The sequence below is a fragment of the Aspergillus aculeatus genome (assembly GCF_001890905.1).
Source record: "Aspergillus aculeatus ATCC 16872 unplaced genomic scaffold ASPACscaffold_8, whole genome shotgun sequence".
NCBI classification, from domain to species: Eukaryota; Fungi; Ascomycota; class Eurotiomycetes; order Eurotiales; family Aspergillaceae; genus Aspergillus; species Aspergillus aculeatus.
The window spans coordinates 791,792-818,377 of record NW_017962983.1 but is presented as its reverse complement, the minus strand read 5'-3'; the positions used below and the strand labels follow the sequence as shown (position 1 = coordinate 818,377).

The window sequence follows — 26,586 nt, the reverse complement described above, 5'->3', positions numbered from 1 at the left end:
CATGGTCATTGTGATGCATGTAGGGCTTGGCCAGATTTTATCATCACACCCCTCCGTCCTTCTCCGGATCAGTCGCAATCTCACCTCTACGCGTAGACTAGAGACTCGTTTCTAAGGCGGAACGCAACTCTGCCTCGGATCCGTTGTTCACCATCCGATTCGAACATGCATTTCGCTTGGTCAACTAGTAACCTGCATATGAAAAAGGTTGATTCAGGAGAAATGAAAGGGGCTGCTTCCTGTTCGGCCTCGTCCAGCTTCACATAGCAAACGGACCAATCTTGCAATCAGCCTGCGGGCTTGTGCACACCGCCATCCTCTCTTTTGGCAACAATTGTCAACTTGGTCGGAAGCTGATTCATTCTATGCCGGCTGGCAAGCTGCACGCCGCTAATCCTGCACTGCCGTGACTTTTTCGAGTCGTCTTAGGATAGCAACACGGGTCGGAAGATTTCGACTTGATCCCTGGCAAAAGGAAAACTGCATCGTTCACCGAGCGCGCCAAAGGAGAATCGGATGTCTCTGTACCTACTTCGTAGTCGCTCGAAGTCAAGTCTAGTCTGCAATCGATCGCGAACGCTCAATCTGACATACGATAACATCCACATAATGCAGAAACAGGAGCTCCAATCGGATCAGGACACTCTGGGAACCAGATGGTTTGGTAATCGGTGATATTCAGCTAAATTGGAAGTTGTTTACAGGCTACTGTGACATGAAGATAGTGTCCGAGATGTTCTCTTGCACCACTTCCACCGACTAAAAAGTCATGGGGGCAGATGCCCCCAAAGAAAGTGGTGCCTTCACTCCTCGACCGGTCCAGCGCAGTACGACTACTTCCCACCGAGCCAGACGGCTCGGAAGGTCACAGAAGACCGCGCAGGACCGGTAATTTGCTCTTCCAACGCTCCGTTAAGAACGATCCTGTGAACTCAGGTCCGGAGAAATACTCTCCTTTCCAACAGGCCGCCCCTGCAGTACCCAGAGTGGACTGCATCGCTGGTTTTTGAATTGACAGGTTGTTGTGATCGAATGGATCGACATACCAACCGCCCTACGAAAGACAAATGGTGGACATGAAACGCACCGATGGGGAAAGCAACATACACTTGGTCCGATTTGACAGGGAAACAAAGCATCTGTCTGCAAAATTGGGACTCACGGCGCATCTTCCCGTGCTTTGTGGGAGTGATCATGTCACCGACCCCCCTGCAGCTGCGATTCCGCCCAAGCAGGATATGAGATGCGCAAATGGTCAATGGTATCATTCAGTGCTTAGGTGCTGATAACAGTAGAGATTAGCTGCCGTGTATCACCACAAAGTTGGACTTGCGTGCATGCAGAAGCATCAACACGGCAAGATGAAAAGAAAAAGAGCCATTCGCTGAGAAAATCATCAAGGCACTCGTCATCACTGTCTTTAGTCATCATCTTGCCCCAAAACCAGCTCGCTTACGCTCGGGGCATGGAGGTATGGAAGTGTAGGGGATAGCAGGATTGCTTTCAAAGAGGATCCATTGAGAATGGGACTCAATAGTCGGGAGGTCTAATCATTTAGATGAAACAAAGCCGAAACGCTATGGCAGCCGTTAGCAAACAATTTAAAAGTGGAACTGCGAACGATAGGAACTAACCTTTCGCCATAGTGGTGGCGTCTAATGCTCTCGGCCAAGAGGCTTGAGATGTCAATGACAATCAACTTCTTCGACTTCTTCGCGACTTGGGGAGCGATGGGGAATGTGTTGGTAACGACAATGTGGTCGATGGCCTCGCATGCCTCCATCTGCTCCAGGGATTCATCCCCAAAGAGACCGTGAGTTGCAATGCAGTAAACCTTCTTCGCACCACCCTTCTTCACGACCGTCTCAGCAGCAGCGACCCAGGATCCGCTCTTGTCGATCATGTCATCGACAATGAAGACGGTCCGGTTGCGTACGTCACCGACAAGAGTGATGGTCTTCTCTTGCTCAGCGTGACGCCCCACGCTACCCTCCTCGTCGGAGGACTCGGCAGCATCGAATGAGCCGCCTAGCGCGTGGTCGCCGGGAAGGGAAGAAGTGGTTGAGATGAGAGAGTTGATCATCGACTCGGGAACCGCCTCCGAAGGTTCGCCGCTCGCATTCTGACCTGGGGTTGTTTCGCCCGAAGCAGGTACAGAAGTGGGACCGGTAGAAGGATAGTCATCATCCACCAGGTGACCCTGAACCAGTCGGCCGGTGATGACGTCCTGAACACGAACATCGGTGTACTCGTGTGCCGCTTCCAACTCCGAGGGACGACGAGCGCCGGTCGGGGTTTCTGGGCGCAGCAGGTTGGCCGCAACGAGCGATTCCATGTTGATGCTGGACTCTTCACGCGACTCTTCAGCCTGGCCATTGTCACTGGCTGCGCTGTGGATGTGCAGAGCGAAAGGATCTTGATCTTTCGACGAGGTCGTGCTCTCTTCCTCGATTGAGTCAAAGAAGACGGTGCTGTCCGTCATCGACATTGGGACCTTGGGACGCCGTCTATCGGTCGTGACGATACCGAAGTTGAGCTTCAGGGTATCGGCAAGCGAGGTGACACGCTTGGTGCCACCGGCATTCTTGCTCACGACCACCGCTTCTCTCCAGCTAGGGACGTTCATGCGAATCCATCGAGCGATAAAAGGTTCGGCGAACAGGTTGTCCACGGGCTTGCCGAAGAAACCCTGCATTTGCGATGCCTAGATTCATCATAACTTGGTAAGAACTCCAGTCGACGGCGGTATGGTAGACGGTCCCCAACCATGGGACACGGCCATTAGAGACTCACATGTAGATCCAGGGTGATCACATGGTCCACTCCAGCAACCGAGAGGAGGTTGGCCAACATGCGGGCAGTGATGGCGCCACGGTGGCTCTTCTTCTTGGATTGGCGAGAGTACGGGAAGTACCTCGTTGGAGTCAGTATCAAATGCGCAGGAATGAGCTTAAACAGGACCATACGGCATGACCGCTGAGCGATGGAAACAGGCAAATCAGCTATTGCACACACAAAGAGACTGGAAGCGGGATGAGAGGAAAACCCCACGTACCTGTGATAGATTTGGCGGAACCACCCTTGCAGGCAGAGATCATAATCAACAGCTCCATCACACTGTCGTTGATCTTTCCACTGCCGCTCTGAACGATGTAGACATCTTGATTCCGCACGGAGACGCCGATGTCTACTCTAGTCTCGCCATTGCTGAATTTCCCGAGGTTGGCTCGAGCCGGCTGGGTGCCTAGTCGCTCACAGATGGTCTCCGCCAGGGAAGGGTGGGATGTTCCCGAGAAGATTTGTACTCCCCGCATCTTGATACTTGGCTTAAGACTGAGAAGGCATGGACCGGTAATAATAGGAATGGATAGCCAACGTGGGCGGTGGAATCATTTCAAGATTACCGGCCCAGAAAGCAAGGAGTGGGGGATTGGGGGAGGATTTGAGGGGAGGAGGGGAAGGAAAGAAAGAAAGAGAAGAGAGAGGAGAAGAAAAGAAGGAGAAAAGAATGGAGAAAAAAAGGCCGCGGTGGGTAAAATTCGTATTTTTTTAGGAAGTGGGCAGCAAATGGCAGGCGGAAGGTCACGGGATTGTGTTTTGGTTCTGAGTGCTTCCTCAGGCTGATAATCGATAGGCGATGGCCGATAGGAAAACTTGCCTATGACACAACCACCACCACCAACCGACCAACTAACCGACCAACACATTCACAAGAATCGCAATGTCGCAAAAATTCCCTGAGGTCCAGGGAGGAGGCTCCCTAATCATTGCCTGGCAAGCAAAGAATAAACATATCCTGGTAGTCGGTGGGGGAGAGGTAAAGCTACCCCCCCCCTCCCTCTCTCTTATCGCCCATGCGAATATATACATACTCCATCTCTCAATTCTAGCATACACACACAACCCCCCTGCCCCTCGACACAGTCACACATAGACTAATCATTCTTCCCGATCCATCAAAAATAAAAGGTCGCAGCCGGTCGCATTCTCCACGCCCTCAACGCCGACGCCCGAGTGACGGTCGTGTGCCCCGCGGCCGGCCTGAACGAGGAGGTAGCCTACCGGGTGGCCCAGGGCCAAGTGACGCACGTCGACCGGACCTTCGAACCCCTCGACCTCGACACCGCCGACATGGTGCTCTGCGCCATCGACGACCCCGCGGCCTCGACGCGCGTCTGGCAGCTCTGCAAGGAGAAGCGCATTCCCGCCAACATCGCCGACGTACCCCCCGAATGCGACTTCTACTTCGGTAGTATGCACCGCGACGGGCCCCTCCAGATCATGGTCAGCACCAACGGCAATGGCCCCCGGCTGGCTAGCATTGTCCGCAAGAAGATCGCCGCCACGCTGCCGGGCAACATGGGCGCCGCCATCGAGAACGTCGGCCTGCTGCGGAGGAAGTTGCGCGAGACCGCGCCCAACGTCGAGGAGGGGCCGAAGCGGATGAAGTGGTACGTTTGCCCCCGACCCTTCTCTTTCCGTTTGTGTTTGTTTTCAAGTGCAATGTGAAGATGAAAGGGTGTTCTTGTGAGCTGGGGCTGATAGATTCTATAATGGGCAGGATGTCGGGTGTTTGTGAGTCGTGGAGCTTGGAGGACCTCGTGGAGATGGAGGAGCGGGATATGGAGGGCCTTCTGGCTTTCTATGCCTCCGGGGAAATTCCCCCGTTGAAGGAGATTCGGGCGAAAGCGACGGGGAATTGAGTACTGGGGACATAATCTATGGGGATTCGGTGAGTACTACAGTACAGGCAGTACTCGAAGCATCAGATGTCAACCGGTTTTTGGGCGAACTATGCGACATTGAGGCAAACGCACGAGGATTTCCATCAAGCTGAAGTGAGTGAACTAGGTTTACTATGGTCTATGCATGTCCCTACTCAGGACCTCTACTCTACTCAGAGCCACGCCTGAAAAGAGCAGTCTCGCAGCGAGAATGGGCGACGGGCAACAGGACCGAGTATAAACCCCTGCAACGCTTCCATGAAAGATGGTATTTTGTACATACATATATAGAGAGCCCGCTTGCACAAGATATGAAGGATAATGATAACAAAAGTTCGAGAGAAACGAGGAGCGCAAGATGACCGGGGGTTAAAGAACAAAGACGAAGGCTATGATGGAAAACTTAAGTCTAATACACCAGACAAACCTTCCAGAACAAAAGCGAGGCCTTCCCATTCATGAAAGGCGAGGATATCCAAGAAGAGAAGAAGAGGAAGAAGAAGAAGAAAGAGGAGAAGAAGGGAGGAAGATAGCAAAGACACGCAGAGCAGTATCAAAACGGATGATTCAGGTGTGGGCGAAAGGGGAAACTCCTGGCAGTGCAGGCATGAACTCAGCGCCCGCTGCTATGTTTACGGGACAACTGGCTGGTGACGGAGTTTCGATGACCCGCCGGCGATTGCGGGCGAGGTGGCAGACCCAGCTTGACCTCGCCGACACGGCGGAAGAGGGATTGCACGGCGAGACGGACCTCCGGATTCATGTCGCGGCCCAGCAGGTCGACGGCCAGGGGGTAGAAGGTCTCGATGTGTTTGTTGAACCCTTCCGAGGCGAAGTTGGTGTAGCTCTCGATGACATCCACCACGACCGGGCGCCAGGCGAGGACGTTCCGATGCTGCGAATCTTCGTCCAGTAGGACGAAGCTGCGAATGATATCCGCGCATAGTCTGAATTTGATTGAGTATTAGTCTTGCGCGGTGGATTGTGCAAAAAAGGTTCCTAAAGGAGAAACTTACGGGATGAGAGCGGCTTCGGTCTCCGCACGACTGCTCTTCCTCTCGTCTCTCTCATCATGGTACATGCGGAACAGGATGTGAACGTAAGTGGCGGCACTACCGCTTTCTTGCTTGAGCAAGTTCGGAGGCTGCTTCATGAACCCCTGACGCCAAAGCTGCATCCGCAATTCCTTGTCCTCATTGAACTTCTTGGCGAATTGGTAGCTCTTCTTCAGTAGGCCCATAAGCCGGAGGAGCTCGTTACTGGGGATCTGGGAGTAGACCTTGTCATTGGAAAACAACTCGTGGACTGTCTCGATCATGAGCAGCTGCAGGACGCAGTTGGTGATGATTCGATTGAAGAACCGACGTCGTGCAACAGTGACCGCAGCGGGTTGTTGCTGCGCCTCTGTTTGAGGCCGATAGTCTTCCAGTGCGGCGTTGGAAGCCGTGGGCATGTCTCCCTCCTCGTGCTCCGAAGCAACGTTCTGTGATCCGTTGATCTTGGATGGGTCGACACTGCTGGTCTCTTGGACCGATGATGTCTCGGCTGATTCGTTTGCGCTGTCTTCGCCGGTCGCCGTCTCACCGTTTGCGGGTTTGGCCTGGGTGGAGGAGGGCTTGGAAGTGATCGAGGCCGCGGCGGTAAACAAGTCGTAGGCCGTGGTCTTTGTGAACAGCTCGACAAAAGCACCAACTACCTTGTTCCAGTGCTCCTGCTTGAACTTCGTGACGTTTTGCAGGATCAACTGCTGCAAGCAGTTACTGCCGATCCTGGCGATGGTGTCATTTTCTTGACAGATGCAGAGCGTCAGAAGTTCAAGAATGCGATCGAGCATATATTCTAGCGCATCAAAGTAGTGTGTGAATAGCGTGATCATGTTCCTTAGAGCCTGGATCATTGTTGTCGATAGCCACACCGACAGCTCCTCGTGGTTTGGTACTTTAGACATCTCGGATTTAGACTGCAGCACTACAAAGATCGGATAGAGAAGTTGTCGCCAAAGCACATCCCAGAACTCTTGCGGGAATTCACCGCCGTGCCGGATGAGAGTCTCAAAGAGGTAGGTCAATGCCTGCGAGCGGACTTCGAGGTCATCACCGGTCATGAGGACGTCCTGGAAGGCAATCAAGATCGGATACCAGAACTGCTCTTCCTTCGACTGGCGGGTAAGTTGTTGCGTCAGGTTGGTGGCGTCCTCGTGGGCGCCCTCCGACGAAGTCCCGCGATGAGAGAGTGGGCATTCTGGCGTTCTCAGCATCTTTGAAACTGTTGACTTGAGGGTTTCAATCGCTTGCAGTGACTTCTTCTGGAATCTAGAGTTCTTGGAGAACTCTGTCAGACAGACAACGAGGTCAGGGAAAGCACCCTGAGTTATGACGACGCCGAAGCGAGTGTTGTATATTTGAGTAACATGCTCGAAAGCCATGTTCACAATGCCTTCGTAGGGCTCCCGAGCAGCGACTGTGAAAACACCAAACATCGTCTTCCAGCCGGAGCGGATGTTGTCACCACGTGCTTGGATCATCTGAATGAGGCAGCGGAGAATCATGTCTTTAACAGTCACAGCGCTGCTGTTCGCCATGACGTGTTCGAACGGCTTCAGGAAGTCTTTCTGGAACTTGAAGCCCGGCAGTTCCTCAATCTCCATAAAACGCATTGACAATTGGCGAAGCGAATCAAGAGCAAAGAAGACCACTGTCGTGTTTGAATGGCAACCTACTTGGTTGAAGTGTTGTCCAAGGACCTCCCAGATCTTAGACCATTCGATTCTTACTCGGGTCATGTTGTAGTAACTGATCTCTACCAGCTTTTGCAAACTGTAAGTTCTGGGAGAGTCGGTCTGCCCAGACGATTGAATCTCTTGCCAGCTGACCTCACTCAATGCCCGAATGAAGTCGATGATGGCCTCATGCGAAAGGTTGGCGGTATTAGTGAAAATTCGATCAACTCCTCTAATCATCTCGACAGAGCGACTTTCCATGGCAACCTCGGTGCGGAAGGCAGAAGGTCCGTTCAATGACCGAGGACGAGGGCGTCTCGCTGCCTGCATAGATTTCCGGGAGCCATCAGAGGACGGTTGAGGCACAATACGAGCTCGAGAGACATCTGGCAGAGAACCTTCATCCACCCCATCAGTGAGGAGCTGAAGTCGGTCAAGCTGACTGACGCATGTGAGGATTTCTCTCCAAGAACCCTTGAGATGATTTCCCTCGGACAAAGCAACATCAAGCAGTGCCTTGAGTGCCTCAACGTTCTTCGCTACCATTTCCCTGACATTACCCAGGTTCGTGAACTTGGCAAGCGCTGTCACGAACGCAACCCGAGGTGTCTCCAATTCGAAAGCACAGCTGATACGGATGGCCAGCTTCATACCCTCCATGCAAAGCCTGATCAGTTCTAGGTACTGTGTATCTTGCATTGGAGCGGATAGGCCAGACAGAAATGACATCCAGGTGACATTGAACATGGAGCCAACATGGCGAATTGAGGTCGCCGGGATGAAGCGAGAAAGTGCCTCCTTGACTGCTGTCTTGCGCTGCGCCCGGATCAAGCTGCGGTAAAGCTGCTCGGTCTTGTTGGCCATCTCTTCGGAGGCCTGCGCATACTTCTCACCTTGGATATCCCTCCCAACTGTTGCAAAGACCTGTCCAGCTCTGGTGGCCAGACCGGCCGGCGCAGAAGTAGGAATACCAAGGTTTGCGGCATGTTCCCGTTCAGTATCCAGTACAATCTCATTTTGTGCAATCTCGTCAAAGATGGAGCATAGATACTCGTCAGGGAGATCCTGATTGTCATTGATGCCCCGATTGTTTTTGATGAAGTCCTCCTTGTTCATACGGCGACCCTTAATCTTGGCACTGTGCTGGTCGGTGTTCAGCATAATGACACTGTAGGCGAGAACATAGGCAGTATCCGCATTGGCAAAAGCATTAGGGTTTTGAGTTACGTAGCGCTCAGCAAACTTCAGCATAAAGCGATCGATCTTTTGCGCCTCTCCCGGTAGACGGAAATTCTGCAGAAATTGACGAAGAGCGTCAACAAATCGTCGCTTGGAGAAGTCCATCTGGTCAACAAAGGCGTGCATGATAGCAATGTTCTCCGCATCACCTTCACCGAGATACTCTCCTAACATGGCCTTGTCCAAGCGGTCATTCCGGTACAAGAAGGCAGCAATATCTTCGGGTGAGCTCGAGCGCACGAAACCCTCCTGGATAAAAAGTTTGATTCCGCGCTTGGCCTTGAAATTGAACTGCTGAACCGCGTTGGTGAACGCGGTCTTTCTTTGTTTGACCTTTTCAATTTGGCTTGGATCGTCCTCCGCCACCGGAGTTGTGATACCCTCGATACCCTCAATCCGTGGGGAAGAGAGGAACGACGCGGTGTTCATATCAATCGAATCTCTGGGATTATCGATCGATTTCTGAGAGGACGAGTGAGGTATAGATGCGGACTGGTCGACAAGGCGTTGTGAGGCCCAGTTGTCCAATGACTGCAGAATCTCAACCAAGCATACGACCGCCTGGTTCTTCTGCGTATACTCGGGTGGCACATTTTGTAGACTTGGTTGTGGGACGTTGGCTACATTGGCAGTGGTCAACGAAGGGGGGAAGCTTCCACGTTGATGCCAGTCACTCCCCACGGAAGAGACTTTGACATGGTGTTCCTGATATTGCTGCTGTTGAGCATGGGTGACCGTAACGGGAATGCTTGCATAACGCGACAGCTGCTCGATGATACTGTTTTGATCACATGTCAGACGTGTTCATCCACTGAATACAGGAGGAGCGAGCACATACTTCTGGAAAATATTCTCCAATGCTGTTCTGTCGCAGTCATAATTAAGATAGATCTCAACCAGAGCGCGTGGGTCACCGGCCAATCGCTCGAGAATCTCCATGAAGTATTGTTTTTGGAAAGCGGGCGAATTGCGCTTTTCCAGAATGGTCAAATAAATCTCCTTCAGGAAAACCTCAAGTTCTTTCTGTTTCGAGTTAGCTTGTTGTAGTTGAACGGTGCTAAGAAGCCTACCGACCTTCATCATCACTCTCATGTGTTTCAGCATGAGCCAAAAAATTTCACAGCACACCTCGTAAACTCTGGGCACCGAGCTTGAACCATTCCGGCTAAGGCTCAGGCAGAGATGAGGTTTGACGGCTTGCAGAAATGTCATTGCATCTGAAGTACCCGAGCTAGTTGAGCTGTTCTTGATTGTCAAGAGCGGAGACGCGAAAGCATTGGCTTGGTTATTAAGGAGGTAATGAATCAGATGCAAGGATAGCAGCTTCGATCTCATGTTCTGGGATTTGAGGTCCTGCTGTTGATCGTGGTTCAGATTCTTGTGACTCAGCTTGCAAAGAGCCCTGAACACGAGGAAAGCATCCTTGACGTAGATTTCATCTTCGTCATCATCTGCGGTGCTGTCGCTCTCTTCGGTGAAGGTTCCCGAAGAAGTTCGGGCCGGCCTCTGATTCCTGGCGCGGGTGACCATGGTTGGCGCATTATCGTTGACTGTGGTCACCTCCTTATTCGATTCGAAGCTTTGCAGAGTGAGCTTCTCCCCTGGCTCTTTCGAGACAGGGTGATCTGAGCTTGCTCCATGAACTTCGTCATGCACATGTTCATCCTCTTGAGGAGCGTCGGCGGCCTCCAGCGTAACATTGTCCGAAGAGCTACCGTGCCCTTTATCACCTTCACGTAACCGCAGCTCCTTCAACTCAAGTCTTACGTTGACTCTATCAAAAACAGTGCTAACCATCTGCGTCAATGAGCCCTGGGCTATCTGCTGCTCTTGAGACGACTTGGAGTAAATAAAGATGTTGTAAATCTGGCGAACAGCTTTGAGGAGACCCGCTCCGTGTACCACAATCTTGTCATTGAGGACTGCCGCCAAAAGGGACTTGATGATCTGCTGTTGGATTTCAACTGGCGTAGCCTCATTCTCGAAGCATTCGCATATCGCATCAATGGCTCGCTCGATCAAAGGGGGCTGCTCCGGAGTACCTTCGTTCTCGGAGGTCTTGCTCTCATGGGCCGACGGAAATGCAAAGTAGGAGTAGGTGATCAACTTTCCGATACAGTCAAGCGCAGTGACCTGTAGAGGGATGCTGAACGATTTGGTGGCGAGCTGGAGCGGACGGAATATGACCTCAGGGTCAATCGGCTGGCCGTCGGACTGTTTGACATTGCTGAGCGCGCTTTTGACGGCATCCTCCAATTGTTTGCTCCTGCGGGCCTCCTTGGAAGCACCGATTGCATCCAAGGCACTGACTATGAAGACGGTAGAGCTGAGGGTTACAGAGCGATGCGTCGCAACTGTGGCAGTGGTGGACCTCGAGTCCGAGCGCATTCTTGTATCCGGGCCGAGCTCATCGCGGGGAGGTATAGAAGCCACATCGTGTCTTTCAGAGGGGGCTTCCTTCTCGACATTGGTAGCGGAATCTTCAGGCTGACTCTCGGGAGCTTTAACATTCAGATTTGATTCGGAGTCATGTTGGACATGGGGATCCTGGGGTACGGCGGCATCTGTCGGGGTTGCGATTTGGTCGGCTGACTCTGTGTCTGCAGTGGACTCTGGCTCGGTAGATGACTGGGCATTTTCATCCGGTTGATCTGTACCGATCTGTTGACGTTCCGATTCAGCGGGCAGGGTTTGTTTGTCGTGAGGGACGGAGTCGTCGTCCGACCGTGTCAATACAGCAGCAGCCGCATCCTTGTTGTCTGCCTGCGGCACAACCGGGGATGTTTGGGCGGGCTCATTGACAGAGCCGTTTTCGACTTCCGCCATTTATGCAAGACTCCGGTCGGAGTGGTTGAAGATTGATGTAAAAGGGGTCCACATGGGACTAAAGGAGGGACAGGAAAAAGAAACTGCAGGTGGAAAATAAACGCCAGCCCAACCTTCGTTTACTAACAAGACAACAAGCAGTTCCGGTGGAATTGCAGCGTGTTCACTCCCGCGGACGACGGAGATACCGTACGGGCGACGTAGTGAGCCACAACCGCGGCGAACTGCTTAGCTAAGCTGTCTCGGGGCGGCCGGCGATAATCACTCCGGACGGTCTCACCGGTAGCCTCAACAGAAAAGTTCCTGGAGCTGCAGTCCTCAACTCTTCGATACGGGCCCTTTCATCTGCCAGACCAGTCTCTAGACTCTCTTCCATCCTCCTTCTCTCATTCCTTCCCGTCGCGGGCTCATTTCTCGACCTTTTCATAGCACTTGGGCGCCATGGTTGCCTCTGCTGTCCGGATGCGCACCCCCAGCGCCATGTTTCTCTCCAAAGGCGCCCTTTCTCTGAGGCGGCCGCAGACCGTTCACAGATTCAAGGATCTTGCTCAGTATGTTACTTCGACCCGAATGAGTTTCTAAACGGCCACTAATCACACGTTCTCTTTCTACAGATCTCAATTGCCCTCCCTATCCGCCCTCTCCCGCTATTATGCCTCCAAGTGTATGCCCGCTTACCATCTTTTGTTTATTCTTGTCGCTCCGTTATGTGGCTTCATTGAAAACTGACAAGTCGGACTAAACAGCCTTCCCCCCTCACACTATCATCAGCATGCCCGCTCTGTCGCCGACTATGAACGCCGGTAACATCGGTGCCTGGCAGAAGAAGGCTGGTGATGCTCTCCAGCCTGGTGATGTTTTGGTGGAGATTGAGACCGACAAGGCCCAGATGGACTTTGAGTTCCAAGAAGAGGGTGTTTTGGCCAAGGTTCTGTCGGAGACTGGCGAGAAGGACGTTGCTGTTGGCTCTGTACGTGATTCCCTTTGCTCTCTTTGCCACCGGTAAAATCCGGTTCGTGTCGAGGCCGTTGCTAACCGCGCATTAGCCCATCGCCGTTCTGGTCGAGGAGGGTACCGACGTCTCGGCTTTCGAGAGCTTCACCCTGGAGGATGCTGGTAGCGAGAAGCCCGCTGCTGGAGCTGCGGAGAGCAAGTCCGAGTCCAAGGAGGAGGCTGCCCCCGCTTCTTCCACCCCTGAGCCTCAGCCCGCTGCTATCGAGCCTGAGACCTCGGGTGAGAAGCTTCAGCCCGCTCTGGACCGTGAGGCCAACATCAGCCCCGCTGCTAAGGCCCTTGCTCTTGAGAAGGGTGTGCCCATCAAGGCTCTGAAGGGCACTGGACGTGGTGGCCAGATCACCAAGGAGGATGTCGAGAAGTACCAGCCTTCGGTTGCCGCCACCGCCGCTGCCACCTACGAGGACATCCCCCTTACCTCCATGCGCAAGACCATTGCTTCTCGCCTTCAGCAGTCGATGCGCGAGAACCCCCACTACTTCGTCTCCACTACTCTGTCCGTGACCAAGCTTCTCAAGCTTCGTCAGGCTCTCAACGCCTCCGCCGACGGCAAGTACAAGCTTTCCGTCAACGACTTCCTCGTCAAGGCCTGCGCTGCTGCCCTCCTGAAGGTCCCCGCTGTCAACTCTAGCTGGCGTGAGGAGAACGGCCAGGTTGTCATCCGCCAGCACAACACCGCCGACATCAGCGTTGCCGTCGCCACCCCCAACGGCCTCATCACCCCTGTTGTCAAGAACGTCCAGGGTCTTGGCCTGTCCAGCATCTCTAACCAGATCAAGGATCTCGGCAAGCGTGCTCGTGACAACAAGCTCAAGCCCGAGGAGTACCAGGGTGGTACTTTCACCATCAGCAACATGGGCATGAACGCTGCCGTCGAGAGATTCACCGCCGTCATTAACCCCCCTCAGGCCGGTATCCTGGCTGTTGGCACCACCCGCAAGGTTGCCGTCCCCGTCGAGACCGCCGAGGGTACCGCTGTTGAGTGGGATGACCAGATCGTCGTCACCGGTAGCTTCGACCACAAGGTTGTCGATGGTGCCGTTGGTGCTGAGTGGATCAAGGAGTTGAAGAAGGTTGTCGAGAACCCCCTTGAGCTTCTTTTGTAAGCTCTTTTCCGCGAACGGGAATTCCGACCGGCCCAGTATTTTAGTTAGCTACGATCGGAGTTACCTTTACCTTTTGATGTTGTTGTAATATGTATTAAAACCATCTGAATCTTTCATCCCCTAGACCAAGATGGGTCCCCCTAGCACAGTTCATAACCCTTACAATGCATTTCCTATATTTAGTTCTTAGTGTGGTTCAAAACAGTAGACATCGTGTTGTTAGGCATGCAGATATGTATGAGATTGAAAGAAAGGCCGACTGCTGGAGTCGATCTGTCCTCTTAGATTAGCTGTGCCAATTCGCGTGAGCAAGGTAAAACGAAGCGGCAGGTAGCCTCGGAAACACCAAACACACAGAAGCGCAAAAGCACAAGCCAGCCATGGGCGAGATCACCGACCGGGCCTTGGCAGCGGGCGCTGTCGCATGAGGTCCGTCTATGACGTGATGTCATTCCCACCCCCTCCCAGCCATGGCTGCAACCAACCCATAAATACCTTCCGGCTGCCCATTCCCATCCCCTGAATCTTTACTCGAGATTTTTTTTCTCTGTAATACTTTACTCACTCTGAATTGCTTCGCATCTACAACTGGTGCGTCTCGACTCCTACCGCTGTGCTTAGACCTATCATGGCAGCACTCCCACCTTTCTTCATTGACAGGCAATACTAACGCATGACATCGCAGATCCCTACCACCTTATCACGCAACCACTCTCGTGACACATTGCCGGTCATCATGTCTTACGCAGAAGCCGCAGCCAAGGGTCCCAAGCAGTCCCCAGAGGAGGTATGTGTCGTCTGTTCCATTGTCGCTGTTCCAGCGCAACTATGTTGATCACCAAATGTACTGACAATGTTTCCAGGCGTAAGTGCATCAACTACGAGCAATCCAAACACCCAGCTCAACAGACCAAGCTAACCCGAGCTCTACAGTCGCGCTCCCGATATCAACCGGGTGTACCGGGATGAATCCGAGAGCACCGCCTCCCTGATCGACGTCGACTCCCCCCACGTGCAGTCCGTGGACGCCGATTTCCTCAACCAGGAGGTCAAGACCACGACGCAGGCCGAGCGGATAGAGCGCGAGGAGCTGGAGGCCATCGCCGAGCGCGAACGGATCGAGAAGGCGAAGGCGAAGGCGAAGGCCGAGGCCAAGGCCAAGGCCAACAGCGTGCGCCGCAACAAGAGCAACCCCGTCTACCTCGGAAACGCGGTCATCCTGGCCCTGGCCGGCGCGGGTCTGGGCTTTGGCGCATACAAGAAGCACGCGCAGGGTAAGCTGTCATGGCAGCTCGTCGGATTGTGGTCCGGAATCGTGGGCGCGGTCGGTGCCGTCGACTACTTTGTCAGCAAGTAAGTCGATCTTTTGGCTATACGCCGCTTTATTTTTGCTTGGTGTGTCGTTGCTAACGTGATTGATCAGGTGGCTTTTGCAGAACAAGTACCCTCCTAAATAGAGTGGGAAAAACGAAAACTCAAGTACTTGTGTGGTTTGATAACTTGATATCCTGATGTTTCTTTTGGTTTCTCCTGTGTGGCTTGTTTATAGTTCCATATACCGCACGGATTCGAGGATACATGGCGTTTTTCATGATGTCCAGGCGTTTGTGCTCGGTCGAGATTTAGCTAATTCCATCTCAATCTCATCCATATGCTCTTCTCCGCTTAGCTTTCGGTAATCCCATGCTCACTGCGATGTTTAGAGTAGATTCTGGATGATGCCAGAAAAGTGAAGTAGATTTCAGGATTAGCTTGACAGGGTCCCGTCGTTGATAGCCACGTAAGACCAGTTGCGAACTGCTGGAAAATTAAAGTTCGAGAATGGACGATCGATGTCGGTTGGATATGCATGGACTTGCATTGGCGGGAGGCGGTCAGCCGTGTCAGAATCGTGGCCTCTGCAAGAACATGTGGCCTTGGCTTAGCATCGTTATTATTAGCATCATTGAAACGCCTACTCAGTATTTCTTCAGAACACGTCGCTGCTCTCGCACGGCTCATTTACGCAGGTGCACTGTGATATACTGCTTTCATCACTGCGAAAGGTCTTTTCTACATCGCTTGTACAGGGCTCAAGTGTTTGTTGTTGCGCCGCACATCGTTGTACTAGCCTCTGTATACGACATCGGACACACCGCAAGAAAAGATGGTATGACCCTCACCACGTCAGGTCAAGACGAACGCCGGCCTTCAGTACTGCCTCGGGAGAAAGGGAAACGCCTTTGCTGATCCTATCGAACAGAACTCTCTTTTCAATTCCGCCTTGAAGCAGTCTTCTGCTATCCGCCGCGATCTGGACACATTCTCCCAGTCGCCGGCCACATCGTCCGCCGCACTACAAGGTGCGATTCTTTCTCTAGATGGGATTGTTTCTCGATGCGGAAATCCCGGGCTAACCTGCTGAACCAGGTCAAATCGCGGCCTCGCTGGCATCACTATCCCGCACCATCGATGACTACTCTTCACTGTCGAAGAAAGAGTTGATCCCGGAGAAGCAAGAGAAAGCGTTCGAGCGAGTGAAGAACTTCCGCACCGAGCTTGCAGACTACCGGCTACACTTCGAGCGACTGCGCAAAGAACGAGAAGATGCAGTAAGCACATTCCTCGGCCCTATTCTTCATACGCGTTTGTTGTGCCGACCGTTGCTAACCACCTCTTTTCTCAATGCAGCAATCCGTAACGAACCGCAACGAGCTCCTCGGCCGCCGCCCACACAACACCGCGACCCCCGAAAACCCCTACGCGCAATCCTCCCTTCCCAACCCATCCCCGTTCGGCAATCCGTCCTCGGCCCGATCGGGCCTGGGATTTGGCGGCGGCGCGGCCGACTACACCCGCGAGACTCATGCGCTGCGCGAGCAGAGCTTCCTCGCCAATACGGGTACGCAGCTGGATGAATTTCTCGATCGGGGTCGCGCCGTCCTGGCGGATCTGGGGCAACAGCGCGAGGTGCTCAAGGGCACGCAGCGTCGACTTTACAGTGTTGCGAATACGTTGGGGGTCAGTGGGGAGACGATTCGCAAGGTGGAGCGGCGGGCGAAGCAGGACAAGTGGATTTTCTGGGCGGGAGTGCTCCTCTTCTTCCTCTTCTGCTGGGCGGTACTACACTTTCTGAGGTAGGAAGCCCTTTGTAGGGGGATTAAGATGTACTTCCTGCTGCCATCTGGGGGCACTCTTCTTTTTTTGCTTTTGTTTTACTTGAGGGTTCATTTGGCAAGCGCCGGCGTTGGGCACTATATTGGTCGAGATATCAATAGCTCCTGTTTTTTCTTTTGTTTTTGTTCTTTTTTTTTTTTTTTCGTTTCTTTCTTTCTCTCCTTGGGAAACGAAGGCATGTACTTTCGTACTTTTGTATACCAGAGATGATCGCGCGATTATCAGATGGCATTTTGGAGTCCGGAGTTGAATTACTAGCGCGATAAGTGGAGAAGCCGGATGGAATCGCGTCGACGAGAGCAACATCCAAGTCTTGCATCACGTCGGCTAAGCGGAGTCGGATGGAGCACGGGGCAAGGCAACAAAGCAGCAATTGGATTGATCCTTGGCTCTCGGAACAGATGGACAGAGTACAGATAGAAGTCAAGGAAGAATACGGAATACTTAAAGCATCAATGATGGATGGATGGATGCATACTGGGGAATTCTCCTCCTTGTTGTGGTGGCTGGCGTGAGCATCGGATCCGGCAAGCATTATTATTGTTGGGTTCCTTTTAGCCGCTCCAACCTGAACCCACCCGGATTTCTTCCCCCCCCCCCAAAACCCTTTCCCGTTCCGTCTACTCTCACCGACGCCGCCCTCCCGTCCGTCTCTTCCTCTTCTTCCTTCTTTTCCGTCTCTCCTCTTTCCTTTCTTTCCCCATCTTCTCACTCCTCTTGTATAACCAGATAGATTATTCTTCTGTCTTCACCCCCCCCTTCACAGTCAAGATGTTCGCTGCTCGTCAGTCCTTCAACCTTTTCCAGAAGCGTAGCTTCTCCGCTTCTTCCAGCCAGGTAAGCTTTAAAAAAACAATTAAAAAAAAACAAACCGTGATGGCCTTCAGCCTCGGCTCTATCGTGACCACCGGAACTAATCATCTCAATTGCGAGCTGTAGCTTTCCAAGGTTGCCGTCCTCGGTGCCGCTGGTGGTATTGGCCAGCCTCTCTCCCTCCTCCTCAAGCTCAACCCTCGTGTCACTGAGCTTGCTCTCTACGATATCCGCGGTGGACCTGGTATGTCGCACAGCTCCCCGGCCAACACGGCATCAAATCCATCTCGACCATCGAACAAGAACAAGAACAAGACTGACCATCATCCATTGCAGGTGTCGCCGCTGATCTGAGCCACATCAACACCAACAGCACCGTCACCGGCTACGAGCCCACTGCCTCTGGCCTCCGTGATGCCCTCAAGGGCTCCGAGGTCGTCCTCATCCCTGCCGGTGTTCCCCGCAAGCCCGGCATGACCCGTGACGGTATGCGCTGAAGCCTCGAGCTCAACAAATCCCGGGCACAAAACTGATTGCATCATCGCAGACCTGTTCAACACCAACGCCTCCATCGTCCGCGACCTTGCCAAGGCTGCTGCTGAGGCTTCCCCCGAGGCCAACATCCTCGTTATCTCCAACCCCGTATGCATTGGCCCTCCTTGATTCACCAGCCCTGTCGATCGGCCACAGGACTCGAGCTAATCGTCCATCTCATTTACCAGGTCAACTCCACCGTCCCCATCGTTGCCGAGGTCTTCAAGTCCAAGGGTGTCTACAACCCCAAGCGTCTCTTCGGTGTCACCACCCTTGACGTTGTCCGTGCCTCCCGCTTCATCTCCCAGGTCAAGAAGACCGACCCCGCTGGCGAGGCCGTCCCCGTTGTCGGTGGTCACTCCGGTGTGACCATCGTCCCCCTCCTCTCCCAGTCCAACCACCCCGAGATCGAGGGTACCACCCGCGATGAGCTCGTCAACCGCATCCAGTTCGGCGGTGACGAGGTCGTCAAGGCCAAGGACGGTGCCGGTTCCGCCACCCTCTCCATGGCCATGGCCGGTGCTCGCTTCGCCGAGTCCCTCCTCCGTGCCTCCCAGGGCGAGAAGGGCATCGTTGAGCCCACTTTCGTCGACTCCCCTCTCTACAAGGACCAGGGTGTTGACTTCTTCGCCTCCCTCGTCGAGCTCGGCCCCAACGGTGTTGAGAAGATCAACCCCGTCGGCCCCGTCAACGAGTATGAGCAGAAGCTCGTCGAGACCGCCCTCGGTGACCTCAAGAAGAACATCCAGAAGGGTAAGTTTAATTCATGATCGACCTAGTCTTTCGACCCAGGTGCTAACCGAGTGTCATTTTAGGCCGTGACTTCGTTAAGGCTAACCCTTAAATGATCTAATTTTCTCATCTGGAATGATATGAACAAAAAACCTCTTTTCTGCAGCCACGTTCCTCCTTGTATAACAGTCTAGTCATTTTTCTTTCTCCCCTGCCACGCTAAATATTCCTAACCCGCCCTTGGCTTTTATATCGGAGGAATGTTGCTGCAGCATCATGGAAGCATGGGCATCGGGTTTTCCTTTTGTGTGTCCCGACGCCTCGAGGGGGACTGTGATGGGGGGAAAATGGACCATGACGTGTATTTTCCCGTTTCTCAATACAGATCAAAATCTATGTTAATGATACTACTCTTATGACATTGATGGCGATTCTCCATGCTGTAAGACTGAGCACGTATTGCGGTAGTGTAGATCTAAAGCCTGCGATACCGGCACAATGACTGTGGTCGAGTGGGCTGCCCTGTCTGGTCCTAGCATCATCGCCCGATCCGCAGAGTACAACGAGAGATGGAACACTGCATTACGTCAAATTCAGGCAATAGATTAATGCTCAAGACAGATCAAATGAATACATGCATGCACTCTCAAAAGCAGAAAAGAGAAAATCAAAATGAAAACCAAAATCAAATCGTCATTTCCATCATGGCTCATTAGAAAAAAAAAGAACTTCAATCCGACTTCGGACCAAGAATTGCGCGTGTTTCGTTCATGACTTCGTCGGAAAATTGCATGATCATCAAGCTCTCACCCATCTTGAGATTTCTTCCTCCCCATTCATTCAAAGACCAAAAGACAACAAAAAAGACTTGCACGACATGCTCGAGGGGAGATATTTCTTTCCAAACGCCAAATTGCTCTTCTTTATCTTAGTCATCGTTGCATTCGTCAGAATCAGGAGTGGAGATGTCAACACAAGTCGTGAGAGGTTGAGGTAAATGTTGAAAAGGATCTTGCAGGGGCAAGTCAGGGACAAAACGGCCGTAAGAAGGTAGGAGAGTGTGGGGGTGGAGGGCATCGTTGCCGTGTACGTAGCAGCAGCCTCCTCAGGTATAGCTTCTCATGGCGTCCAGGTATCCCGTTCCACCGCGGAGGTCCTGGTCGAATGTTTCGGCCACGGCAAGAACCCGCTTGATATGCTCCATAGAGAGGGGCGTCTGCTCGTTGACTGCAAGGGCTTGCGCTGTGCGGACGGAGTTCTTGATCTGAAGGGAAGATAGAAGTGTCAGTAGTTATAACATGGAGACTGACTCGTAGAGCAATGGACTTACCTGGCGTCCGTTCAGGTTGTGGCGGGCAAGGAGATCAAAGTCTTTGTCGGTGAAGGTGGCAGTCTGCACACCTTCCATGGCCTGGACTTTCTCTAAGAACATCTTCCAGACACTGCGCTTGGCCTTGGTGGTGAGGTCGCCGTAGCGGAGCGCCACGTGGATGCGGGATTGAAACGCATCATCGAAGGTTTCCACGCGGTTAGTCGTCAGGAACAGAATGCCTTGGAAGTACTCCAGGAGCCGGAGGAAGATGCTGACCAGGGCATTGCGGTGGATGTCCTGGATGGTGCGCTTCTCCAAGAAAATATCGGCCTCATCGAGCAGGAGAACCGCACCCCAAGAATGGGCAATATCCAAAATCTTGTTGAGCTCGGCTTCCAGCGTGCGCGAGTCGGTTCCCAACTCTCCTGCACTGACCATGTACAAAGGACGCTTGAGCAGTTCGGCGATACCTTCTGCTGTGAGCGTCTTACCTGTCCCTGGAGGACCGTGAAGTACGGCGACTAGCCCCTTGCCCTTGCCCTGGATCACATCATCGATGTTTTGGGCAGCTCGGAAGGTGTGGGACTCGACCAGCGCCTTCACAATGGACTTCTGGTTGTCAGGCAACACCAGAGAGCTGAAAGCCTCCTCGTTCCATTCAATCTCACTGATTCCAGAGATGCTGAACTCTAGCCACAGCTTCTCGCTAAAGGCGAACCCCAGGACTACTGGGCTCGCGATCAGCAGCTCCTCCTCGGTGAAATCCCGCTCGGAGGGATCGTCCACTTCGTCAATGTCCTCTTTCTGTACCTCGTTACCGTTCTCATCCAGTTCCACTTCAACCACGTGTGGCTTTCCCTCCTTGTCTCGAACTACCTTGTAGCGTGTTCTGGGAGTGTCGGAGTCCCGCGATGGCCCGCAACCCTGATCCGAATCCGAATCCGACACGCCACAGCAGCAACCATCATCGCTCCCGTCTCCGTCCGACCCATCAAGGTAATCCGGATCCTTGGGGCGAACGGTACTGATAGGATAGTTGGGATTAATGCGACGATGAATAGCCGGGTCAATCATGACCCTACCGTTGATGTTGACTTTGATCACAGAGCGCTTCTTCTTGTAGAAGCCCATGCCCTTGTGGAAGCGGTAATTCATGCCACGCAATGCTACGAATTTCTTGCCCCGCTCGATCAGCTTGAGCTTAATTGCCTCCGCCTCGCGATGATATTTCAGCGGATAACAGCCAAGACTGGTGATTTTCCGCGAGCCCTTGAAGGATTCGACCTCCGCAGCCATCGTGCCCATTCCGAACGACTTGCCGTCATATTCCAGATAACGCCCTTCGATGCTGTACCACTGACCTTTCATGAAGGACGACTCTTTGGTAGCGTACTCAATCTTGAAGGCACGGGGCTCATCCACATTCCCGTAAGTCGATGAATAGGCGATCGTGTTGGGCTTGAAGATGGCCCACAACAGGTCGAAGGTGATCATGTTGGCGTCGAGCAGAGGATACAGGGTCTTTTTGGTTTCCGCATAGTCGGTATCCAGATACTTGACGAGCACCTTCAGGTGAGCGGCCTTGAGTTGAGCTGCTTTGCGAGCCTTCTTCTTTCTTTCCGTCTTGGCCAGCTGTCGCAGTTCGCGCATATATTGCCGTGTCTCCTCCAAGTACAGGAAGAGCATGTTGGGATCGACGACCGCCGTTTCCTGTACCAGACTGACACCCTTGACTCCGTCCATCACCTTGGCCAGCGCATCGCGGATGTACTTGCTCTTGAGGTCCACCACCGTCTCCGTATACTTGTTGTCCCAGTCGAACTTGCGGCGTACTGTGAAGAGGTATTGGTCCCACTCGCTGGCACCCGGATCATCGACCGTCTCAGTCAATTTGTAGTTATGGATCGTATTGTCCCATACTAGATTGGTGAACCGTTAGTCAACCGTAGCTGTGAGTTTGATGCTGGAAAGCACCTGCTATGAATGGGGAAGGGTCGCAGCAGCACGTACATTGATCCACCCGCTTGAAAGCTATCTTAGACGCGGCCTTCTTCCGGCCCTTGGACTTCTGTGACGACCCCTTTGAACCATCTGCATCGGTTGAGCCCCGCTTTCTGCGTCCTTTACTGCGACGACCATCAGACAACTTCAGTCGCAAGGCAGCCAACTTCTGCTTTGCCAACAGCAAGGCCAGGTCATCCGAGCCGTCATCCTCGTTGTCATCCTGCTGATCCTCAGACGAGTCGTCCTTGGAGCGAGATTTCTTGGATGATCGTTTGGCCTTGAGCTTGGCGACCAGCTTCTTCAGGGTCTTCTCATCGAGATCGGAATCTGTGTCCTCGCCATCCTGGGACGAAGAATCTGAGTCTGAGTCCGACTGTTGGCGAGAGCGGGTGGACTTCTTCCTGCGACCGCCGCTCTTCAGCGCTTTCTTGGCTCGGGCCTTGCCGCGCTTGCGACGATGCTTGCGATCTACCTCGGATTCGTCGGAGCTAGAGGAGCTAGAGGAGGAAGTGGAGGCATCTTTATCTGCGGCGGAGTCGTTGGTGGTGGATTCTGAGTCGTTGCTGTCGGAGTCGGCAGCAGAGGAGCTGTCATCGCTTGGGGTGACAATGGAGGAGGTTTTGGTGGAGCGATGGGGCTTCTTCTTAGAGTCGGAGGAAGCGGCGGGGGGATGTTTGGCACAGACCGTTGTCTTTTTGGCGGCGGGTTCGGGGGCGGGGACTGGCGGCTTGGCCTCTGCTTTACCCGCATTGGTCTCCGCAGGCGGGTCACAGTCCAGCTTATTAGTGGGACTGGTCGTGGTAGGAGGAGTTGTGGTAGTACTACTGGGAGGAGTAGTATTTGAAGGATCGGGTGGAGGATGATGGTGATGTTGAGTGGTGCTGGTCGGTGCACTTCCTGAATTATCAGCCATGATGAGGATGTTGTATTATGATCTATACTATTCGAGTGGGTCAGTAGAAGCAAATAGCTGTGATGAGGATAAGTGAGTGAGAGGAAAAGGAAGAGGAAGAGGAAAAGAAAGTCGAAGAGAGAAGAAGAGCAAGAGAGCAAGGGCGTGAGAGAAAGAGAGAGAAAGAGAGAGAGAGAGCGCGAAAGAAGGTAGGAAAAGAAAACAACGAGAAGCACGAAGCTGACCAGCGAACAAACAAAAGAGCAGGCCGGCCGGGAAGGGCCTGTGGGATGGGCGGTTGATGCCTAAGAAAGCCGCCTTGCGTGCGAACTCACGGAGGGTTGTTGGTTGGCTCAATCCCCCGTTCTGGCGGTGTGCAAGAGGATCGGGGTGGGAAAAGGTGAGGCGACAATGCAATTTAAGGACCTGAAAAGGAAAGGGAAGGGAAAAGAGAAGAATTTCTATCACCATGAACCAAGGATGGGAAGATGGAAAAGAAAAAGAAAAAGAACCAGAGAAGAAACGAGATGATCAGCAGGAGCAGTTGGGAACCAGGATCATGGGGAAGGAGGAAGTTACCACTCCGTACGTACTATAAGTGCCCTTCAGTCACGGAGGACAGACTGACAGGCAGGCAAGGCTGGCTGGTAGCACTCAACAGCTGCATCATTTCCAGCCGCAGGCCGGCAGATAGGCAGCATCCAGGATGATTGACTGATTGACTGATTGACTGATTGACTCAGATGGTGTGAATCACACTGAGGCTGCTCCTGCACTGCACCGCGCCATCCTGCAGTCCGTGCAGCGCTTGGAGCTGCAGTGCCAGAAGAGACCCCGATGATCTCCATTGAGCTACTGGAGCTGAGGTGAGCGGAGCTGAAGAGCCCCAGGCTGTCTGTGCCACTGAACTAGATTGGAGGAAGTTGTGAAGAAAGCTAGTCAGCAGGATTCATGCTGCATAAAGGTGGACGGAGAGCCCTAATTGACTGCAGTAGTAGCTCGACAAGAGCTTTTCTCGTGCCATGCCAGGAAGCTGCCTACTATACAAGACCAAGCCTTGATCAAGCACATGACTTGATATAGTAACGACTCCTGTTACTTCCTTGTAGCTATTCAGCGTTCATCATTTTGACAATTTTGTCGGTAGCTACAGCAATAATATACTATTTATATAGTGTATATCGGCACATTGAGTTTGAAGGTTCGAACCTCACCTTCATGTCCCTCGGCCTTCACTCAGATCTATCACTATGAACAAGGTTATCAGCGACGCAAACATATCGATCCCCAGCGGCGAGTTTCAAGATTCATGTAGAGTGGACTCATGAATTTTGGGTTTGAAACCAGCTCAACCCACGCTCCAACATACAAGCAATGTGGTACTCCGTCTTCACTACAGCAACTACCTTCTCAAGTCGAATATCTCCTACCCAGATCAAATGGATCCTTGAATTGTGGGTTTAAATCCACCTCAACCCACGCTCCAGTATACAAGCAACGTAGATATTCCGTCCTCGCTATGGCGACTGACCTTGAGTCAAGTGCCTCCTAGCTAGCACAGGTAACCCTCATAGAGCTTTCATTGGGACTAAATGACTATCAACGATGCCAGAAAACAACCACCCTCAGCGACACATTTCATGATCCCACATCAAGTGGACCATAATTTGATTCTAACCCAGTCCCCAGCATACAAGCAATGTAAACACCCCATCTTCACTGAAGCAACTGCCCCTTAAGCTGAGTCCCTCTACCCAGTCCACGTAACACTCAAAACCCTCCCCCAGGTTCCCAAGTGACCGACCATCACCCACACGAACCAGATATCGTCCCCAGCGACGAGTGTCATGACTAAGAAGAGAGAACCCAGTGAAAGATGACATCGTAATGAGCCATGTTGATGAGAGAAGCCCACGCCCACACCCACCCAGCCTAAGCTGCCAACTCACCTCGAGTGAATTTTCAGTTGAAAAGTGACAGAAAGCCCTTTTTGCCTGTTCTCAGAGTTTTAAACCCTGAGTCCATTCCCACACACTCCCACAACCAAACCCTCCCCTCCCACACAACCATACCTCCTTCGTCCCATCAACGTTTCGTTGCATAAACATCACCGAACCCAACCACCACACCAAGACACTCAGCGAGTTCGCAACGCAAACAAGACACAGACAACACGATGAAGACCGAGACCGAGTCACCTCCCCCGGACCAGGAGGGTTCGTCCCCCTCGTCTGGGTTTACTCCTATCAACCGGAGAAGCATGGACAAGAATGAGGAAAGTGTTGGCGTAAGTGTCCTGCAATGTTCATTACCACCATGACTATGGCCGTGACATGACCATGATCACGACCATGGCCATGAAACCTGAGCTCTCGTCACGATGACAACCAAGCACCTCAGCACCAATCCCACAGACACGAGAAACGAGAAACCTCACTAACAACAATCCAGACCACCCGCAAGCGCAGCGTTCAAACCCGCTCTCCATCCCCCAGCCCAGGAGCGCCAGCGCCCAAGAAACCCAAAACCGAGCCCGAGCCATCCCTCTCCTCCTCCTCATCCCCAACCACCGACTCCGGCGAAGAATACAAGCAGGAAGAAAACTCCGAGGATGAGGACGAAAACCTCACCAGCACAAGCGAGGCCAGCCCGGAGCCCAAGCCCACACCCAAGTCCAAACCCAAGGCTAAGTCCAAATCCACCCCCAAGAAGCAACAGCAGAAGGCATCCAACACCACTACCCCCAAGAAACAAACCCCCTCCAAGCCCCCAGCCACAGCCAAAGGAGAGAGCAGCGCAACACCCAGCAAATCCCCCAAAACCAAACTGCCCCCCATCCCCACCACTCTCGCAACAGCCACCCCCTCCGACCTCCTCATCCTCACCATGCGCGACCAAGACCGCACCTGGCGCGACATCAACACCGCCTGGAAGAACATCACCCACCTGACCGTGGGCGCCTCGACGCTGCGCATGCGCTACAACGCCATGAAGGCAAATTTCTCGGAGATGAGTCAGGAGGAGGTATCGTCCCCCCCCCCCCTCCCCAAAAAAACCCGAGATATATGGGTCTGTCTATGCCGATGTTAACGTACCGCAGGAGGAACTATTCCGGCGCACGAAAGAAGCCGTCGAGACGAAGTTCGCGCAGGAGAAGTGGCGGATGATTGCGGAGCAGATGGAGGTGAACCATGGGAGGAAGTTCCCGGCGGCGACGCTGGTGAAGAAGTGGAAAGAGTTGGAGAGGGTGAAGCCGGGGAAGGGGCAGGGTGCTGCTGCTGCTGCGGTTGGTGGTGGTGGTGATGCTGCGCACGTGGTGGTGGGTAAGGATGCGACTTCTTCGTCTTCGTCGTCGTCTTTGTCTTCGGGGGGTGCTGGTGCTGGTGCTGGTGCTGGTGCTGGGGATGATGAGGATGAATTCGAGGAAGAGGATGGTGCTGGGAATGAAGAAGAGGTGGTGTAAGTGATGCTTCTACTTCCAGTTCAGAGGATGGACTTCTCTCGTCTCATCCGGA

The 26,586-nt window shown here is 53.1% G+C and overlaps 9 protein-coding genes across 9 annotated transcripts; 6 read left to right on the top strand and 3 right to left on the bottom strand.

The window, feature by feature from the left end:
• Positions 1-1,546: 1,546 nt before the first annotated feature.
• Positions 1,547-3,314, bottom strand: ASPACDRAFT_43449 (ribose phosphate diphosphokinase subunit PRS1; the record flags this gene model as incomplete). Its single annotated transcript, XM_020201257.1, has 5 exons — positions 1,547-1,577; positions 1,635-2,704; positions 2,794-2,914; positions 2,967-2,976; positions 3,056-3,314. The coding sequence occupies 5 exons, from the start codon at positions 3,312-3,314 to the stop codon at positions 1,547-1,549; spliced, it is 1,491 nt and encodes a 496-aa protein (XP_020056153.1).
• Positions 3,315-3,721: 407 nt separating this feature from the next.
• Positions 3,722-4,703, top strand: ASPACDRAFT_29159 (bifunctional precorrin-2 dehydrogenase/sirohydrochlorin ferrochelatase MET8; the record flags this gene model as incomplete). Its single annotated transcript, XM_020199617.1, has 3 exons — positions 3,722-3,817; positions 3,970-4,451; positions 4,562-4,703. 3 exons carry the CDS (start codon positions 3,722-3,724, stop codon positions 4,701-4,703), a joined length of 720 nt encoding a protein of 239 aa, XP_020056152.1.
• Positions 4,704-5,337: 634 nt separating this feature from the next.
• ASPACDRAFT_78740 (Arf family guanine nucleotide exchange factor SEC7) lies at positions 5,338-11,508 on the bottom strand (the record flags this gene model as incomplete). Its single annotated transcript, XM_020205257.1, has 4 exons — positions 5,338-5,671; positions 5,741-9,460; positions 9,521-9,705; positions 9,757-11,508. The coding sequence occupies 4 exons, from the start codon at positions 11,506-11,508 to the stop codon at positions 5,338-5,340; spliced, it is 5,991 nt and encodes a 1,996-aa protein (XP_020056151.1).
• A 301-nt stretch (positions 11,509-11,809) lies between these two features.
• ASPACDRAFT_119581 (putative pyruvate dehydrogenase complex, dihydrolipoamide acetyltransferase component) lies at positions 11,810-13,938 on the top strand. Its single transcript, XM_020196259.1, has 4 exons — positions 11,810-12,059; positions 12,123-12,172; positions 12,255-12,478; positions 12,555-13,938. Exons 1-4 carry the CDS (start codon positions 11,950-11,952, stop codon positions 13,626-13,628), a joined length of 1,458 nt encoding a protein of 485 aa, XP_020056150.1. The 5' UTR covers positions 11,810-11,949; the 3' UTR covers positions 13,629-13,938.
• Positions 13,939-14,238: 300 nt separating this feature from the next.
• ASPACDRAFT_1856391 (uncharacterized protein) lies at positions 14,239-15,343 on the top strand. The gene is made up of 3 exons (XM_020197483.1): positions 14,239-14,415; positions 14,554-14,981; positions 15,052-15,343. Exons 1-3 carry the CDS (start codon positions 14,302-14,304, stop codon positions 15,083-15,085), a joined length of 576 nt encoding a protein of 191 aa, XP_020056149.1. The 5' UTR covers positions 14,239-14,301; the 3' UTR covers positions 15,086-15,343.
• Positions 15,344-15,649: 306 nt separating this feature from the next.
• Positions 15,650-16,939, top strand: ASPACDRAFT_1856390 (golgi SNAP receptor complex member 2 family protein). The gene is made up of 4 exons (XM_020197482.1): positions 15,650-15,821; positions 15,871-15,970; positions 16,038-16,219; positions 16,299-16,939. The coding sequence occupies exons 1-4, from the start codon at positions 15,780-15,782 to the stop codon at positions 16,746-16,748; spliced, it is 774 nt and encodes a 257-aa protein (XP_020056148.1). The 5' UTR covers positions 15,650-15,779; the 3' UTR covers positions 16,749-16,939.
• Positions 16,940-17,496: 557 nt separating this feature from the next.
• ASPACDRAFT_78738 (malate dehydrogenase) lies at positions 17,497-19,283 on the top strand. The gene is made up of 6 exons (XM_020205256.1): positions 17,497-17,621; positions 17,724-17,841; positions 17,934-18,083; positions 18,145-18,239; positions 18,320-18,884; positions 18,947-19,283. The coding sequence occupies exons 1-6, from the start codon at positions 17,556-17,558 to the stop codon at positions 18,973-18,975; spliced, it is 1,023 nt and encodes a 340-aa protein (XP_020056147.1). The 5' UTR covers positions 17,497-17,555; the 3' UTR covers positions 18,976-19,283.
• A 685-nt stretch (positions 19,284-19,968) lies between these two features.
• Positions 19,969-23,092, bottom strand: ASPACDRAFT_29344 (ATP-binding protein; the record flags this gene model as incomplete). The annotated part of the gene is made up of 3 exons (XM_020199634.1): positions 19,969-20,127; positions 20,194-22,094; positions 22,186-23,092. 3 exons carry the CDS (start codon positions 23,090-23,092, stop codon positions 19,969-19,971), a joined length of 2,967 nt encoding a protein of 988 aa, XP_020056146.1.
• Positions 23,093-25,247: 2,155 nt separating this feature from the next.
• ASPACDRAFT_43441 (uncharacterized protein) lies at positions 25,248-26,534 on the top strand (the record flags this gene model as incomplete). The annotated part of the gene is made up of 3 exons (XM_020201256.1): positions 25,248-25,358; positions 25,523-26,095; positions 26,172-26,534. 3 exons carry the CDS (start codon positions 25,248-25,250, stop codon positions 26,532-26,534), a joined length of 1,047 nt encoding a protein of 348 aa, XP_020056145.1.
• Between the last annotated feature and the right edge of the window lie 52 nt (positions 26,535-26,586).

What these genes read in the sequence shown, in the direction of transcription:
- ASPACDRAFT_1856391 (XM_020197483.1), top strand. Translation starts at nt 14,302, where the DNA reads ATGACATCGCAGATCCCTACCACCTTATCACGCAACCACTCTCGTGAC. An exon ending in CCAAGCAGTCCCCAGAGGAG is followed by an intron (nt 14,416 to 14,553) that starts GTATGTGTCGTC and finishes AGCTAACCCGAG; the next exon opens with CTCTACAGTCGCGCTCCCGA. An exon ending in GTCGACTACTTTGTCAGCAA is followed by an intron (nt 14,982 to 15,051) that starts GTAAGTCGATCT and finishes GTGATTGATCAG; the next exon opens with GTGGCTTTTGCAGAACAAGT.
- ASPACDRAFT_78738 (XM_020205256.1), top strand. Translation starts at nt 17,556, where the DNA reads ATGTTCGCTGCTCGTCAGTCCTTCAACCTTTTCCAGAAGCGTAGCTTC. An exon ending in TCTCCGCTTCTTCCAGCCAG is followed by an intron (nt 17,622 to 17,723) that starts GTAAGCTTTAAA and finishes TGCGAGCTGTAG; the next exon opens with CTTTCCAAGGTTGCCGTCCT. An exon ending in TCCTCGTTATCTCCAACCCC is followed by an intron (nt 18,240 to 18,319) that starts GTATGCATTGGC and finishes CTCATTTACCAG; the next exon opens with GTCAACTCCACCGTCCCCAT.
- ASPACDRAFT_1856390 (XM_020197482.1), top strand. Translation starts at nt 15,780, where the DNA reads ATGACCCTCACCACGTCAGGTCAAGACGAACGCCGGCCTTCA. An exon ending in ATCGTCCGCCGCACTACAAG is followed by an intron (nt 15,971 to 16,037) that starts GTGCGATTCTTT and finishes CTGCTGAACCAG; the next exon opens with GTCAAATCGCGGCCTCGCTG. An exon ending in GCAAAGAACGAGAAGATGCA is followed by an intron (nt 16,220 to 16,298) that starts GTAAGCACATTC and finishes TTCTCAATGCAG; the next exon opens with CAATCCGTAACGAACCGCAA.
- ASPACDRAFT_119581 (XM_020196259.1), top strand. Translation starts at nt 11,950, where the DNA reads ATGGTTGCCTCTGCTGTCCGGATGCGCACCCCCAGCGCCATGTTTCTC. An exon ending in AGATTCAAGGATCTTGCTCA is followed by an intron (nt 12,060 to 12,122) that starts GTATGTTACTTC and finishes CTCTTTCTACAG; the next exon opens with ATCTCAATTGCCCTCCCTAT. An exon ending in CCGCTATTATGCCTCCAAGT is followed by an intron (nt 12,173 to 12,254) that starts GTATGCCCGCTT and finishes CGGACTAAACAG; the next exon opens with CCTTCCCCCCTCACACTATC.